This window comes from Oncorhynchus nerka, linkage group LG9a (assembly GCF_034236695.1).
Source record: "Oncorhynchus nerka isolate Pitt River linkage group LG9a, Oner_Uvic_2.0, whole genome shotgun sequence".
Lineage (NCBI taxonomy): Eukaryota > Metazoa > Chordata > Actinopteri > Salmoniformes > Salmonidae > Oncorhynchus > Oncorhynchus nerka.
Genome location: NC_088404.1, coordinates 14,418,958 through 14,436,433, shown reverse-complemented (window position 1 = coordinate 14,436,433; position 17,476 = coordinate 14,418,958). Strand labels below are relative to the sequence as shown.

Here is a 17,476-nt window from a genome sequence, read left to right as displayed (position 1 = left end):
GCAGGCCACACTGATTTTAGACCACACTGATATTAACAGACCACACTGATGTTAGACTACACTGATGTTAACATAACACACTGATATTAACAGACCACACTGATGTTAACAGACCACACTGATGTTAGACCACACTGATATTAGCAGGCCACACTGATGTTAGACCACACTGATATTAACATAACACACTGATATTAACAGACCACACTGATGTTAGACTACACTGATGTTAACAGACCACACTGATATTAACAGACCACACTGATGTTAACAGACCACACTGATGTTAACAGACCACACTGATGTTAACAGACCACACTGATAACAGACCACACTGATATTAGCAGACTACACTGATGTTAGACCACACTGATATTAACAGACCACACTGATGTTAACAGACCACACTGATGTTAACAGACCACACTGATGTTAGACCACACTGATATTAACAGACCACACTGATATTAACAGACCACACTGATGTTAACAGATCACACTGATGTTAGACCACACTGATATTAACAGACCACACTGATATTAACAGACCACACTGATATTAACAGACCACACTGATGTTAGACCACACTGATATTAACAGACCACACTGATATTAACAGACTACACTGATGTTAATAGACCACACTGATGTTAGACCACACTGATATTAACAGACCACACTGATGTTAGACCACACTGATATTAACAGACCACACTGATATTAACAGACTACACTGATATTAGCAGACCACACTGATGTTAACAGACCACACTGATGTTAACAGACCACACTGATGTTAACAGACCACACTGATGTTAGACGACACTGATATTAACAGACCACACTGATATTAACAGACTACACTGATGTTAGACCACACTGATGTTAACAGACCACACTGATGTTAGACCACACTGATATTAACAGACCACACTGATGTTAACAGACCACACTGATGTTAACAGACCACACTGATGCTAACAGACCACACTGATGCTAACAGACCACACTGATGTTAACAGACCACACTGATGTTAACAGACCACACTGATGTTAGACCACACTGATATTAACAGACCACACTGATGTTAGACCACACTGATATTAACAGACCACACTGATGTTAGACCACACTGATATTAACAGACCACACTGATATTAACAGACCACACTGATATTAACAGACCACACTGATATTAACAGACTACACTGATGTTAGACCACACTGATAGTAACAGACCACACTGATGTTAGACCACACTGATATTAACAGACCACACTGATATTACCAGACCACACTGATGTTAACAGACCACACTGATGTTAACAGACTACACTGATGTTAACAGACCACACTGATGTTAGACCACACTGATATTAACAGAACACACTGATGTTAACAGACTACACTGATGTTAACAGACCACACTGATGTTAACAGACTACACTGATATTAACAGAACACACTGATGTTAACAGACTACACTGATATTAACAGACCACACTGATGTTAACAGACCACACTGATATTAACAGACCACACTGATATTAACAGAACACACTGATGTTAACAGACTACACTGATGTTAACAGACCACACTGATATTAGCAGACCACACTGATGTTAGACCACACTGATATTAACAGACCACACTGATATTAACAGACCACACTGATGTTAACAGACCACACTGATGTTAACAGACTACACTGATGTTAACAGACCACACTGATGTTAGACCACACTGATATTAACAGAACACACTGATGTTAACAGACCACACTGATGTTAACAGCCATGTTCCTGGAGATGGTTTAATTGATGCGTGTACAGCTGCTTGGTGTGTGTTTAATGACTGTACAGCTGCTTGGTGTGTGAGCAGGGCAGACCCCTCTCCAAGACGATGGGCTGGGCCCTGGGGTTTGTTATTTCCGAGGATGACAGCTACACAATCTTATCAGCTGACTCTGCTGCATTGGCACAGGTTCCTGTTTGTACTGAGGTCTCTTCAGGCCTCCTGTGCTCTGCCTGCTGGAGAGCTGTTGGTGTGTGTGTGTCGGACAGTTTACTTTCTTATAGATAGCGTAATCCTATTGATAAGATAAATGCAAACATGCTATAGTTTAGTGAAGATAAGTGTGTCTGTATGACTGGATAAGTGTGTACCTCACTCCATTGATCCTAAGAAAGACAGTAGTGACTGCAGTAACTGTATCTGGGACTAATTTAGAGCAGACTCAAGGTTTGTTTGGCTTTTCAACAGACATTCCTGTTAGTTAGCTTATTCAGATGTTCTGGTGCTCTGTTCTTAATGGCTTCCTTTAGTTTACACCTCAAATACTGCATGGAATGGAGGTCTGGTGTGGAGACTGTCATGGCTCATCAGGAATGGTGCTTCTTTTTCACTGACCCAATAGTGTCCTGTAGTTTAGCATTTGTGTGTAGTACCGTTCCTATTCAAGATCATTCCTGAACATCCTGTTAAGGGCATGTTTGGTGCCCTGAAACATTAGAAGGCAAAACTGCATAATTTAGCATATGCTTCAGAGAGTTGAGTTCAAACAACAAGTAGAAAATACCCACTATCTTCCTTGTTGTGTAGCCAGGTTGCTGTGTGTTAGTGGTGCCATGGTAGAAAATACCCACTATCTTCCTCGTTGTGTAGCCAGGCTGCTGTGTGTTCGTGGTACCATGGTAGAAAATACCCACTATCTTCCTTGTTGTGTAGCCAGGCTGCTGTGTGTTCGTGGTGCCATGGTAGAAAATACCCACTATCTTCCTTGTTGTGTAGCCAGGCTGCTGTGTGTTAGTGGTGCCATGGTAGAAAATACCCACTATCTTCCTTGTTGTGTAGCCAGGTTGCTGTGTGTTAGTGGTGCCATGGTAGAAAATACCCACTATCTTCCTTGTTGTGTAGCCAGGCTGCTGTGTGTTAGTGGTGCCATGGTAGAAAATACCCACTAACTTCCTTGTTGTGTAGCCAGGTTGCTGTGTGTTCGTGGTGCCATGGTAGAAAATACCCACTATCTTCCTTGTTGTGTAGCCAGGCTGCTGTGTGTTAGTGGTGCCATGGTAGAAAATACCCACTATCTTCCTTGTTGTGTAGCCAGGCTGCTGTGTGTTAGTGGTGCCATGGGAGAAAATACCCACTAACTTCCTTGTTGTGTAGCCAGGTTGCTGTGTGTTAGTGGTGCCATGGTAGAAAATACCCACTATCTTCCTTGTTGTGTAGCCAGGTTGCTGTGTGTTAGTGGTGCCATGGGAGAAAATACCCACTATCTTCCTTGTTGTGTAGCCAGGCTGCTGTGTGTTAGTCGTGCCATGGTAGAAAATACCCACTATCTTCCTTGTTGTGTAGCCAGGCTGCTGTGTGTTAGTGGTGCCATGGTAGAAAATACCCACTATCTTCCTTGTTGTGTAGCCAGGCTGCTGTGTGTTAGTGGTGCCATGGGAGAAAATACCCACTAACTTCCTTGTTGTGTAGCCAGGTTGCTGTGTGTTAGTGGTGCCATGGTAGAAAATACCCACTATCTTCCTTGTTGTGTAGCCAGGCTGCTGTGTGTTAGTGGTGCCATGGTAGAAAATACCCACTATCTTCCTTGTTGTGTAGCCAGGTTGCTGTGTGTTAGTGGTGCCATGGTAGAAAATACCCACTATCTTCCTTGTTGTGTAGCCAGGTTGCTATGTGTTAGTGGTGCCATGGTAGAAAATACCCACTATCTTCCTTGTTGTGTAGCCAGGCTGCTGTGTGTTCGTGGTGCCATGGTAGAAAATACCCACTATCTTCCTTGTTGTGTAGCCAGGTTGCTGTGTGTTAGTGGTGCCATGGTAGAAAATACCCACTATCTTCCTTGTTGTGTAGCCAGGTTGCTGTGTGTTCGTGGTGCCATGGTAGAAAATACCCACTATCTTCCTTGTTGTGTAGCCAGGTTGCTGTGTGTTAGTGGTGCCATGGTAGAAAATACCCACTATCTTCCTTGTTGTGTAGCCAGGCTGCTGGGTGTTAGTGGTGCCATGGTAGAAAATAACCACTATCTTCCTTGTTGTGTAGTCAGGTTGCTGTGTGTTAGTGGTACCATGGTAGAAAATAACCACTATCTTCCTTGTTGTGTAGTCAGGTTGCTGTGTGTTCGTGGTGCCATGGTAGAAAATACCCACTATCTTCCTTGTTGTGTAGCCAGGTTGCTGTGTGTTAGTGGTGCCATGGTAGAAAATACCCACTATCTTCCTTGTTGTGTAGCCAGGTTGCTGTGTGTTAGTGGTGCCATGGTAGAAAATAACCACTATCTTCCTTGTTGTGTAGTCAGGTTGCTGTGTGTTAGTGGTGCCATGGTAGAAAATAACCACTATCTTCCTTGTTGTGTAGTCAGGTTGCTGTGTGTTCGTGGTGCCATGGTAGAAAATACCCACTATCTTCCTTGTTGTGTAGCCAGGTTGCTGTGTGTTAGTGGTGCCATGGTAGAAAATACCCACTATCTTCCTTGTTGTGTAGCCAGGTTGCTGTGTGTTAGTGGTGCCATGGTAGAAAATACCCACTATCTTCCTTGTTGTGTAGCCAGGTTGCTGTGTGTTGCTGTGTGGTGCCATGGTAGAAAATACCCACTATCTTCCTTGTTGTGTAGCCAGGTTGCTGTGTGTTAGTGGTGCCATGGTAGAAAATAACCACTATCTTCCTTGTTGTGTAGCCAGGTTGCTGTGTGTTAGTGGTGCCATGGTAGAAAATACCCACTATCTTCCTTGTTGTGTAGCCAGGTTGCTGTGTGTTAGTGGTGCCATGGTAGAAAATACCCACTATCTTCCTTGTTGTGTAGCCAGGCTGCTGTGTGTTAGTGGTGCCATGGTAGAAAATAACCACTATCTTCCTTGTTGTGTAGTCAGGTTGCTGTGTGTTCGTGGTACCATGGTAGAAAATACCCACTAACTTCCTTGTTGTGTAGCCAGGTTGCTGTGTGTTCGTGGTGCCATGGTAGAAAATACCCACTATCTTCCTTGTTGTGTAGCCAGGTTGCTGTGTGTTAGTGGTGCCATGGTAGAAAATACCCACTATCTTCCTTGTTGTGTAGCCAGGTTGCTGTGTGTTAGTGGTGCCATGGTAGAAAATACCCACTATCTTCCTTGTTGTGTAGCCAGGTTGCTGTGTGTTAGTGGTGCCATGGTAGAAAATACCCACTATCTTCCTTGTTGTGTAGCCAGGTTGCTGTGTGTTAGTGGTGCCATGGTAGAAAATACCCACTATCTTCCTTGTTGTGTAGCCAGGTTGCTGTGTGTTAGTGGTGCCATGGTAGAAAATACCCACTATCTTCCTTGTTGTGTAGCCAGGCTGCTGTGTGTTAGTGGTGCCATGGTAGAAAATACCCACTATCTTCCTTGTTGTGTGGCCAGGTTGCTGTGTGTTAGTGGTGCCATGGTAGAAAATACCCACTAACTTCCTTGTTGTGTAGCCAGGTTGCTGTGTGTTAGTGGTGCCATGGTAGAAAATACCCACTATCTTCCTTGTTGTGTAGCCAGGTTGCTGTGTGTTAGTGGTGCCATGGTAGAAAATACCCACTATCTTCCTTGTTGTGTAGCCAGGCTGCTGTGTGTTAGTGGTGCCATGGTAGAAAATACCCACTATCTTCCTTGTTGTGTAGCCAGGTTGCTGTGTGTTAGTGGTGCCATGGTAGAAAATACCCACTATCTTCCTTGTTGTGTAGCCAGGCTGCTGGCTACACTATCTTCCGTGTTGTGTAGCCATTGTTACTGTCTGGAACATCTGTTGAGCATTAGAACGATCCTATTGGCATCCCTATCATTGAAACAGAATAATGGCATGTAATTGAGGAATTTTCTCTGAACGGGGACGTGTCCAAGTGTCTTATCTTCCTCCCGCTGAGAATGATTACAATAAGCTCAGCTTGGCAACAGATGGAATGTACATACTGTAGCGTGTGTGTGTGTGTGTTTCTGTGTGTGTGTGTGTGTGTGTGTGTGTGTGTGTGTGTGTGTGTGTGTCTCATCTTCACAACAAATTTGTTTTGTTAAATTATCGGACAGTTTACTTTCTTATAGCTAGCGTAATCCTATTGATAAGATAAATGCAAACATGCTATAGTTTAGTGAAGATAAGTATCTCATAAAGAGGGGAGGGGAGGAGAGGAGGAGGAGGAGGGTATCTTTGGGTGGTGACACAACAGGAGAATGAGCTGCCTGTCTGTAGCCTGTTGGTTAGCTAGGCTTTGTGGAGAGAGAAGTCTAGTGGGTTATTATGGTATGACCTGTACAGTATTTCAGTAGGATGGTTCTGGTGGAAACGCTGGCTGTTGGGATTTGACCTGTACAGTATTTCAGTAGGATGGTTGTGGTGGAAACGCTGGCTGTTGGGGTTGGAGGGGAGGGAGAGAGAGAGAAAGAGAGACCGTGCCGGTAGAAGAGAGGAAGGGAGAGAAAGAGAGACCGTGCTGGTAGAAGAGAGGAAGGGAGAGAAAGAGGGACCGTGCTGGTAGAAGAGAGGAAGGGAGAGAAAGAGAGACCGTGCTGGTAGAAGAGCGGAAGGGAGAGAAAGAGAGACCGTGCTGGCAGAAGAGAGAAAGGGAGAGAAAGAGAGACCGTGCTGGCAGAAGAGAGAAAGGGAGAGAGAAAGAGAGACTGTGCCGGTAGAAGAGAGGAAGGGAGAGAAAGAGAGACCGTGCTGGTAGAAGAGAGGAAGGGAGAGAGAAAGAGAGACCGTGCTGGTAGAAGAGAGGAAGGGACAGAGAAAGAGAGACCGTGCTGGTAGAAGAGAGGAAGGGAGAGAAAGAGAGACCGTGCCGGTAGAAGAGAGGAAGGGAGAGAAAGAGAGACCGTGCTGGTAGAAGAGAGGAAGGGAGAGAAAGAGAGACCATGCTGGTAGAAGAGAGAAAGGGAGAGAGAAAGAGGGGCTTCACCACCCTTTCTGTCGACTGTATTGGATAGTTGTGTCTCTGGCAGGGCATCAGAGGGGGATCGTTCTAACACTCTGAGCCTGCTGCCTGCTGATGGGGCCCCGGACCCGTCAACCCACACTTCTCTGTCAACACCTGAGCAGCGTAGGATACAGTGGGTACTAGCCAGGGTCTTTTGGCCGAGGTTCACTAGGAGAGGGAGGGAGGGAGGGAGGGAGACCACAGCAGCAAGATACTGTATGTGACCTGTTGCCACAAGAAAAGGGCAACCAGTGAAAAACAAACACCATTGTAAATAAAACCCATATTTATGTTTCTTTTTTTCTCTTTTGTACTGTAACTATTTCCACATCGTTGCAACACTGTATATAGACATAATGTGCCATTTGAAATGTCTTTATTATTTTGGAATGTTTTTGTGTAATGTTTACTGTTAATTTTTATTGTTTATTTCACTTTTGTTTATTATCTATTTCACTTGCTTTGGCAATGTAAATATGTTTCCCATGCCAAAAGTAGCCCCTTAAATTGAATAAAGAGAGAGGGAGAGAGAGAGAGAGAGGAAAAGAACGATCATCACATCAGAAATCAGCTCAGAGGTGTCGGGTAGGGTGTTTGAATATCGTACCAGTGAAAAGTTTGGTTCTAGATAGCACCTTTTTCTCAAAGAGTGTGGTCTTGTACCAGTGTTGAGAATGGAAGGGTTGGAAGGAATGTGCCTGGGGAGCCCGGCCTCAAGCACACAGATCACCTTACTGCTGTCTGCATGGCTGGGAGATACACTATGTTTCCCTCACAGGGACAACCCAATGCCAAGGGGAGGAAGAGGGACATGTACAGTTTGTTACAGCATGTACAAACAATGTACATATATATATACAAATGTATATATATATACATATATGTTACTGTATGTGTGAATGGTTCTTCAATGGTATTTTCACACTGCAAATGATCTATGTAGTTTCAAATGTAGAGTGAGAGAGAGAGAGAGAGAGAGAGAGAGAGAGAAAGAGAGAGAGAGAGAGAGCTCTTTTAGGGAACAGTATGTGTTCTTCACTCGGAAGACAGCCTCTCAGATTAACTTCAATGGAACAAGAGAACTATTGGTTTTGAAATGATCAAGGACACATAAGAGGCTGGACGAAAGTATGAATGAGACGAGAAAGAAAAAAAAAACGAATCTGTCTTTCAATAACAGATAATGATATTGTTGTGCAATAATGTTCAGCTTCACAGTTGTACTCTAGTGTTTGATGAAAGCAGTCAGCCAGTGGAACAACAACATAAAGGCTGTTGATCAGACATACAGGCGGATGGATAGATAGATTAGAAATTAGTGAGTGGTGTCACAGAGAGGGAGGACAGGACAAGGACATAATAGTACTGGATTGAAGGAACACAGCTGTGTCCCCAGATCCCAATACTGTGCACTGTGTTCTCCATCCACCAGTCACAACCTTCCCCCATTTGTCTCCCCTCTGTTCCTCACCCCCTGACTCCTTCCCCTGTCTGTTTCCCCCTGCTCTTCAACCTTTCCCCCCTCTCCCTGCACAGCTCTCCCCTGTTCCCCCACCAGTCACAACCTCAACCCCCCCCCATCTATCTCCCCACTTCTGTCTCCCCCTTCTCTTCCCCTCTCCCCTTCACACCTGCCACCCTTTCATTTACCACAGTTAGCACGCTCTCACTCTCTCTACGTTCCACCTGACATCTGTCATCAGATGAGGGAAGAAAAGAGAGCTGACTTCAAATGTATCTGACCTTCTCTGACCCTCTCTCACCCTCTGGTCCTCGGTCTCCAACTACAGCTCATATCAGCTTTCAGAGGTCAAAAGACCCATTCACAGCTCCCATACACTCTCTCTCCAGCAATCATGGTTACAGGAGCTTGACTAAGAGCTGAGACGGATATAATTGTCAGTGAGAGTCATAAGGAAGACGTGCTGAAAGATTGGAGTGACTGCATGCTGGTTTGAAAGCAATAGCACTGATGGTGGCCTAACAGTCGAAACATCTGCTCTGTCTTGTTGCCTCTTTAAAGAATAGACAAATCAAAATATGACTTTTAAACTCTCCTTTTTAAGTGTGGACCCTGTAATACCTGTTATGTTTTGACATTTTGTTGTTCTGTGTTTCAGCTCTTGTATGAGGAGTGGGCGAGTTACAGTGTATTTTACAAATACCAGCCTATCGGGCTAGTAAGGTGAGGGAAAGTTTCCTATAGTGAATCTGGAACGTTATTTCTGAGATTGCTCTGTTCTTCCTCAATCGCTATCTGGTGAAGGTCTGTTTAGATTGCAATGTCACATTGTGTTTTTCATTTTTATATCAAATAAACCTTATTTGTTTCATAATGGAGAAAGTGTTGCGCCTAACCTTCTAATGCAATATGTTCTTCCTAATGCAGGAAATACTTTATATATTTATAAATACTTTATACGTATTCTATGTTCTTTTATGTATTCTATTATTATCATGACACAAGGCAAGACCCAGATGCAGAAACAGGAGGCAGATTGTTGGAGTTTAAGATGTTTAATAATCCAAAAAGGAGTAGGCAAGAGAATGGTCGTGGACAGGTCAAAGGTCAAAACCAGTTCAGAGTCCAATAGGTACCGAAGGTCAGGCAGGATGATCAGGCAGGTGGGAAAGTAGTCCATAGTCAGGCAGTGGTCAAAACCAGGAAGACTAGCAAAAGAGAATAGAAAAGGAGTAAGGGGAGAAACACCCTGGTTGACTTGACAAAAACATACAAGACGAACTGGCACAGAGAGACAGGAAACACAGGGATAAATACACTGGGGAAAACAAGATGAACTGGCACAGAGAGACAGGAAACACAGGGATAAATACACTGGGGAAAACAAGATGAACTGGCAAGGAGAGAGAGGAAACACAGGGATAAATACACTGGGGAAAACAAGATGAACTGGCACAGAGAGACAGGAAACACAGGGATAAATACACTGGGGAAAACAAGATGAACTGGCACACAGAGACAGGAAACACAGGGATAAATACACTGGGGAAAACAAGATGAACTGACAAGGAGAGAGAGGAAACACAGGGATAAATACACTGGGGAAAACAAGATGAACTGGCACATAGAGACAGGAAACACAGGGATAAATACACTGGGGAAAACAAGATGAACTGTCACAGAGAGACAGGAAACACAGGGATAAATACACTGGGGAAAACAAGATGAACTGGCAAAGAGAGACAGGAAACACAGGGATAAATACACTGGGGAAAACAAGATGAACTGGCACAGAGAGACAGGAAACACAGGGATAAATACACTGGGGAAAACAAGATGAACTGGTACAGAGAGACAGGAAACACAGGGATAAATGGGGAAAACAAGATGAACTGGCACAGGGACAAAACAAGATGAACTGGCACAGAGAGACAGGAAACACAGGGATAAATACACTGGGGAAAACAAGATGAACTGGCCCAGAGAGACAGGAAACACAGGGATAAATACACTGGGGAAAACAAGACGAACTAGCACAGAGAGACAGGAAACACAGGGATAAATACACTGGGGAAAACAAGATGAACTGGCCCAGAGAGACAGGAAACACAGGGATAAATACACTGGGGAAAACAAGACGAACTGGCACAGAGAGACAGGAAACACAGGGATAAATACACTGGGGAAAACAAGATGAACTGGCCCAGAGAGACAGGAAACACAGGGATAAATACACTGGGGAAAACAAGATGAACTGGCAAGGAGAGACAGGAAACACAGGGATAAATACACTGGGGAAAACAAGACGAACTGGCACAGAGAGACAGGAAACACAGGGATAAATACACTGGGGAAAACCAGATGAACTGGCACATAGAGACAGGAAACACAGGGATAAATATACTGGGGAAAACAAGATGAACTGGCACAGAGAGACAGGAAACACAGGGATAAATACACTGTGGAAAACAAGATGAACTGGCAAAGAGAGACAGGAAACACAGGGATAAATACACTGGGGAAAACAAGATGAACTGGCAAGGAGAGACAGGAAACACAGGGATAAATACACTGGGGAAAACAAGATGAACTGGCAAGGAGAGACAGGAAACACAGGGATAAATATACTGGGGAAAACAAGATGAACTGGCACAGAGAGACAGGAAACACAGGGATAAATACACTGTGGAAAACAAGATGAACTGGCAAAGAGAGACAGGAAACACAGGGATAAATACACTGGGGAAAACAAGATGAACTGGCAAGGAGAGACAGGAAACACAGGGATAAATACACTGGGGAAAACAAGATGAACTGGCAAGGAGAGACAGGAAACACAGGGATAAATACACTGGGGAAAACAAGACGAACTGGCCCAGAGAGACAGGAAACACAGGGATAAATACACTGGGGAAAACAAGATGAACTGGCAAGGAGAGACAGGAAACACAGGGATGAATACACTGGGGAAAATAAGTGACACCTGGAGGGGGTGGAGACAATCACAGGGACAGGTGAAACAGATCACAGCGTGACAATTAAATTGTATTCTATTATATTGTATTACATTGTATTATATTGTATTACATTGTATTATATTGTATTCTATTATGTTGTATTACATTCTATTATATTGTATTACATTCTATTATATTGTATTACATTCTATTATTTCTATTCTATTTGAAAGATGAGATTGCTGTATATTTTTCCTATGCAGGAAGTACTTTGGGGAGAAGATAGGGCTGTACTTTGCATGGCTGGGGCTGTACACCCAAATGCTGATCCCTGCTTCTCTAGTGGGAGTCATCGTGTTCCTGTATGGCTGTGCCACCGTAGACGACAACATTCCCAGGTTAGCCCCATACACAGCCAAGGACATAATCATTGGTTCTAGCCGGCAGTATCATAGGACATGTCTGCCTGAGGTTATAATTTATACAAGTAATTCACTGTGTGTAAAGTGTCTAAGACCATTGAAATGATTGAAGAAGACCAAATGGAAAGCCAGAGACATAGCTCAAGTAGATGTAGGACCTCATTATATTCCCACATCCAATTGATTCACTTCAAATATTGTAACAGACAGCTTTAGGATGTAGATATTGTAACAGAAAGCTTTAGGATGTAGATATTGTAACAGACAGCTTTAGGATGTAGATATTGTAACAGAAAGCTTTAGGATGTAGATATTGTAACAGAAAGCTTTAGGATGTAGATATTGTAACAGAAAGCTTTAGGATGTAGATATTGTAACAGAAAGCTTTAGGATGTAGATATTGTAACAGAACGCTTTAGGATGTAGATATTGTAACAGAAAGCTTTAGGATGTAGATATTGTAACAGAACGCTTTAGGATGTAGAGTGGTTTACAGTGGGATATTTTTTATTTATATTTGTTTAACCTTTATTTAACTAGGCAAGTCAGTTAAGAACAAATTCTTATTTACAATGACGGCGTACGCCTGCCAAAACCTAATGACGCTGGGCTATTATGAGCCGCCATATGGGACTCCCAATCATGGCCGGTTGTGATATAGCCTGGAATCGAACCAGGGTATGTAGTGACGCCTCTAGCACTTAGATACAGTGCCTTAGACCGCTGCACCACTCGGGAAGCTTTAGACTGTAGAGTGATTTACTGTGGGATATTGTGACAGCTTTAGACTGTAGAGTGGTTTACTGTGGGATATTGTGACAGATTTAGACTGTAGAGTGGTTTACTCTGGGATATTGTGACAGCTTTAGACTGTAGAGTGGTTTACTGTGGGATATTGTGACAGCTTTTGACTGGTTTACTCTGGGATAGTGGTTTACTGTAGAGTGGTTTACTGTGGGATATTGTGACAGCTTTAGACTGTAGAGTGGTTTACTGTGGGATATTGTGACAGCTTTAGACTGTAGAGTGGTTTACTGTGGGATATTGTGACAGCTTTAGACTGTAGAGTGGTTTACTGTGGGATATTGTGACAGCTTTAGACTGTAGAGTGGTTTACTGTGGGATATTGTGACAGCTTTAGACTGTAGAGTGGTTTACTGTGGGATATTGTGACAGCTTTAGACTGTAGAGTGGTTTACTGTGGGATATTGTGACAGCTTTAGACTGTAGAGTGGTTTACTGTGGGATATTGTGACAGCTTTAGACTGTAGAGTGGTTTACTGTGGGATATTGTGACAGCTTTAGACTGTAGAGTGGTTTACTGTGGGATATTGTGACAGCTTTAGACTGTAGAGTGGTTTACTGTGGGATATTGTGACAGCTTTAGACTGTAGAGTGGTTTACTGTGGGATATTGTGACAGCTTTAGACTGTAGAGTGGTTTACTGTGGGATATTGTGACAGATTTAGACTGTAGAGTGGTTTACTCTGGGATATTGTGACAGCTTTAGACTGTAGAGTGGTTTACTGTGGGATATTGTGACAGCTTTAGACTGTAGAGTGGTTTACTGTGGGATATTGTGACAGCTTTAGACTGTAGAGTGGTTTACTGTGGGATATTGTGACAGCTTTAGACTGTAGAGTGGTTTACTGTGGGATATTGTGACAGCTTTAGACTGTAGAGTGGTTTACTGTGGGATATTGTGACAGCTTTAGACTGTAGAGTGGTTTACTGTGGGATATTGTGACAGCTTTAGACTGTAGAGTGGTTTACTGTGGGATATTGTGACAGCTTTAGACTGTAGAGTGGTTTACTGTGGGATATTGTGACAGCTTTAGACTGTAGAGTGGTTTACTGTGGGATATTGTGACAGCTTTAGACTGTAGAGTGGTTTACTGTGGGATATTGTGACAGCTTTAGACTGTAGAGTGGTTTACTGTGGGATATTGTGACAGCTTTAGACTGTAGAGTGGTTTACTGTGGGATATTGTGACAGCTTTTGACTGTAGAATAGTTTACAGTGGGATATTGTGACAGCTTTTGACTGTAGAGTGGTTTACTGTGGGATATTGTGACAGCTTTTGACTGTAGAATAGTTTACAGTGGGATATTGTGACAGCTTTAGACTGTAGAGTGGTTTACTGTGGGATATTGTGACAGCTTTTGACTGTAGAATAGTTTACAGTGGGATATTGTGACAGCTTTAGACTGTAGAGTGGTTTACTGTGGGATATTGTGACAGCTTTTGACTGTAGAATAGTTTACAGTGAGATAATAACACAGTATAAAGAAATGTGCCATGGTAACTAACAAGTGCAAAACTTGTTGCAAGGACAAAACTAGAACAAGCAGACTTTCCAGTGGCTTGCGAAAATATTCACCACCCTTGGTATTTTGTTGCCTTACATCCTGGAAATAAAATGGATTTTTGGGGGGGGTTGTATCATTTACACAAAAAAAAGCCTACCACTTTGAAGATGCTAAATATTTTTTCTTGTGAAACAAACAAGATACAAGACAAAAAAACAGAAAACTTGAGCGTGCAAAACAATTCACCCCCCCAAAGTCAGCAATTACAGTTGCAAGTCTCTTGGGATATGTCTCTATAAGCTTGGCACGTCTAGCCACTGGGATTTTTGCCCAATCTTCAAGACAAAACTGCTCCAGCTCCTTCAAGTTGGATGGGTTCCGCTGGCGTACAGCAATCTTTAAGTCATACCACAGATTCTCACTTGGATTGATGTCTGGGCTTTGACTAAGCCATTCCAAGACATTTAAATGTTTCCCCTTAATTACCACTCGAGTGTTTCTTTAGCAGTATACTTAGGGTCCTTGTCCTGCTGGAAGGTGAACCGCCTTCCCAGTCTCAAATCTCCGGAATACTGAAACAGGTTTCCCTCAAGAATTTCCCTGTATTTAGCACCATCATTCCTTCAACTCTGACCAGTTTCAAAGTCCCTGCCAAGGAAAAACATCCCCACAGCATGATGCTGCCAGAAACATGCAGGGATGGTGTTCTCGGGGTGATGAGAGGTGTTGGGTTTGCGCCAGACATAGTATTTTCCTTAGTCTCATCCGACCATAGTACCTTCTTCCATATGTTTGGGAAGTCTCCCACATTTCTTTTGGCGAACACCAAACGTGTTTACTTATTTTTTCTTTAAGCAAAGGCTTTTTTTCTGGCCACTCTTCCGTACAGTCCAGCTCTGTGTAGTGTACGACTTAGTGGTCCTATGGACTGATACTCCAATCTCAGTTATCTTTGGTCTCTTTGTTTCATCTCTGATGAATGCCTTCCTTGCCTGGTCTGTGAGTTTTGGTGGGCGGCCCTCTCTTGGCAGGTTTATTGTGGTCCCATATTCTTTCCATTTTTTAATAAGGGATTTAATGGTGCTCTGTGGGATGTTCAAAATTTCTGATATTTTTTTATAACCCAACCCTGATCTGTACTTCTCCACAACTTTGTCCCTGACCTGTTTGGAGAGCTCGGTCTTCATGGTGTTGCTTGCTTAGTGGTGCCCCTTGCTTAGTGGTGTTGCAGACTCTGGGGCCTCTCAGAACAGGGGTATATATACTGAGATCATATGACAGATGATGTGACACTTAGAATGCACACAGGTGGACTTTATTTAACTAATTATGCAACTTCTGAAGGTAATTGGTTGCATCAGATCATTTTTAGGGGCTTCATAGCAAAGGGGGTGAATACATTTGCATGCACCACTTTTTTATTTATTTTTTAAACAAGTAATTTTTTTCAAATTTCACTATTTTGTGTATATCCATTACATGAAATCCAAATAAAAATATATTTAAATTACAGGTTGTAATGCAACAAAACAGGAAAAACACCAAGGGGGGGATGAATACTTTTGCAAGGCACTGTAAACGGTTTATATTCAATACTTATTAAGACCATTTATATCTAATACAGTATTTAATATAGCCATCACCTACATTATTTAATATAGCCATCACCTACATTATTTAATATAGCCATCACCTACAGTATTTAATATAGCCATCACCTACAGTATTTAATATAGCCATCACCTACAGTATTTAATATAGCCATCACCTACAGTATTTAATATAGCCATCACCTACATTATTTAATATAGCCATCACCTACATTATTTAATATAGCCATCACCTACAGTATTTAATATAGCCATCACCTACATTATTTAATATAGCCATCACCTACAGTATTTAATATAGCCATCACCTACAGTATTTAATATAGCCATCACCTACATTATTTAATATAGCCATCACCTACAGTATTTAATATAGCCATCACCTACAGTATTTAATATAGCCATCACCTACATTATTTAATATAGCCATCACCTACAGTATTTAATATAGCCATCACCTACAGTATTTAATATAGCCATCACCTACAGTATTTAATATAGCCATCACCTACATTATTTAATATAGCCATCACCTACATTATTTAATATAGCCATCACCTACAGTATTTAATATAGCCATCACCTACAGTATTTAATATAGCCATCACCTACAGTATTTAATATAGCCATCACCTACAGTATTTAATATAGCCATCACCTACAGTATTTAATATAGCCATCACCTCGTTCCCAGTTCAGAATACCTGCCTTGCGCTGTAGCTCTGTCCTGTCCTGTCACTACTCCCTGGCTTGTGACTAACGTCTTAAATCATCTTCACTTCCTGACATTATAAATAACGCAGTTTAATGACGTTTTTATGATGTAGTCCAGATCACTCTGCTGCTGCCTGAAGCCTGCTGCCTGCTGCCTGAAGCCTGAAGCCTGAAGCTTGAAGCCTGAAGCTTGTAGCCTGAAGCCTGAAGCTTGAAGCCTGAAGCCTGCTGCCTGAAGCCTGAAACCTGAAGCATGCTGCCTGAAGCCTGCTGCCTGAAGCCTGCTGCCTGAAGCCTGAAGCCTGCTGCCTGAAGCCTGAAGCCTGAAGCCTGCTGCCTGAAGCCTGCTGCCTGCTGCCTGAAGCCTGAAGCCTGGCCTGGCTTGGCTTGGCAGTCCACAACTACGAAAAGGAAACATGTTCCTATACAGAGACAGAAGACAGACAGAAGAGGGGATTTGTGATGTCCAACATCTGGTTGATGTAGATGACAAGATGAGGAAATGAACCTCCCCTGGCTAACATCTCTTATCTCCGTCAGGATAGTTTGACAGACTGTGCTATCTGTGTCCAGATCCTCTGCCATGCTGCTCACAATCCCCCACAGACATGTGATCTTATTACAGTTAGCCTGACTCACCTGTTATATAAAACAAGAACGGAATATACATTTAAGATCTGACTTAGTCTTGAGCTCCAGCGGTCTACAGTGTGGAGCATCGGACTCGTGAGACTAGACCTAATTAATCTACATAACCCAGATCCCTGACATTATTGTGTAAATATGTTCATGAATAGTATTTTAAGCGAACGTAGAGATTTCTTTCAAAACACTTGTGGGTTGAGGTGCGGGTGTACATTCACCATATTTACATGAATTCAGTAACTTGTATAACGTATTAAATCTACAGAAGTCAAAAGACACTCTAGCTCAGGGGTTCCCAAACTTTTACTGCATGCAACTCTAAGTTGACACTTGAAAATAGTGGGAACCACACTTGGAAATAGATTATACTCCTTAGTTAACGCTGTGTGTTCATATTCACCACATTTTTGGTCCTTCATAATAACGAGATGAAA

General features: G+C 42.6%; 1 protein-coding gene across 3 annotated transcripts in view; it reads left to right on the top strand.

The window, feature by feature from the left end:
• Positions 1–17,476, top strand: part of LOC115133944 (anoctamin-1-like) — a 106,511-nt gene that overhangs the window by 49,683 nt on the left and 39,352 nt on the right. For all 3 annotated transcript variants that reach the window (XM_065022348.1, XM_029667395.2, XM_029667392.2), the window contains 2 exons: positions 9,043–9,107; positions 11,605–11,739. In XM_065022348.1, the coding sequence (XP_064878420.1) occupies positions 9,043–9,107; positions 11,605–11,739 (200 nt within the window). The remainder of the gene's footprint in view (positions 1–9,042; positions 9,108–11,604; positions 11,740–17,476) is intronic.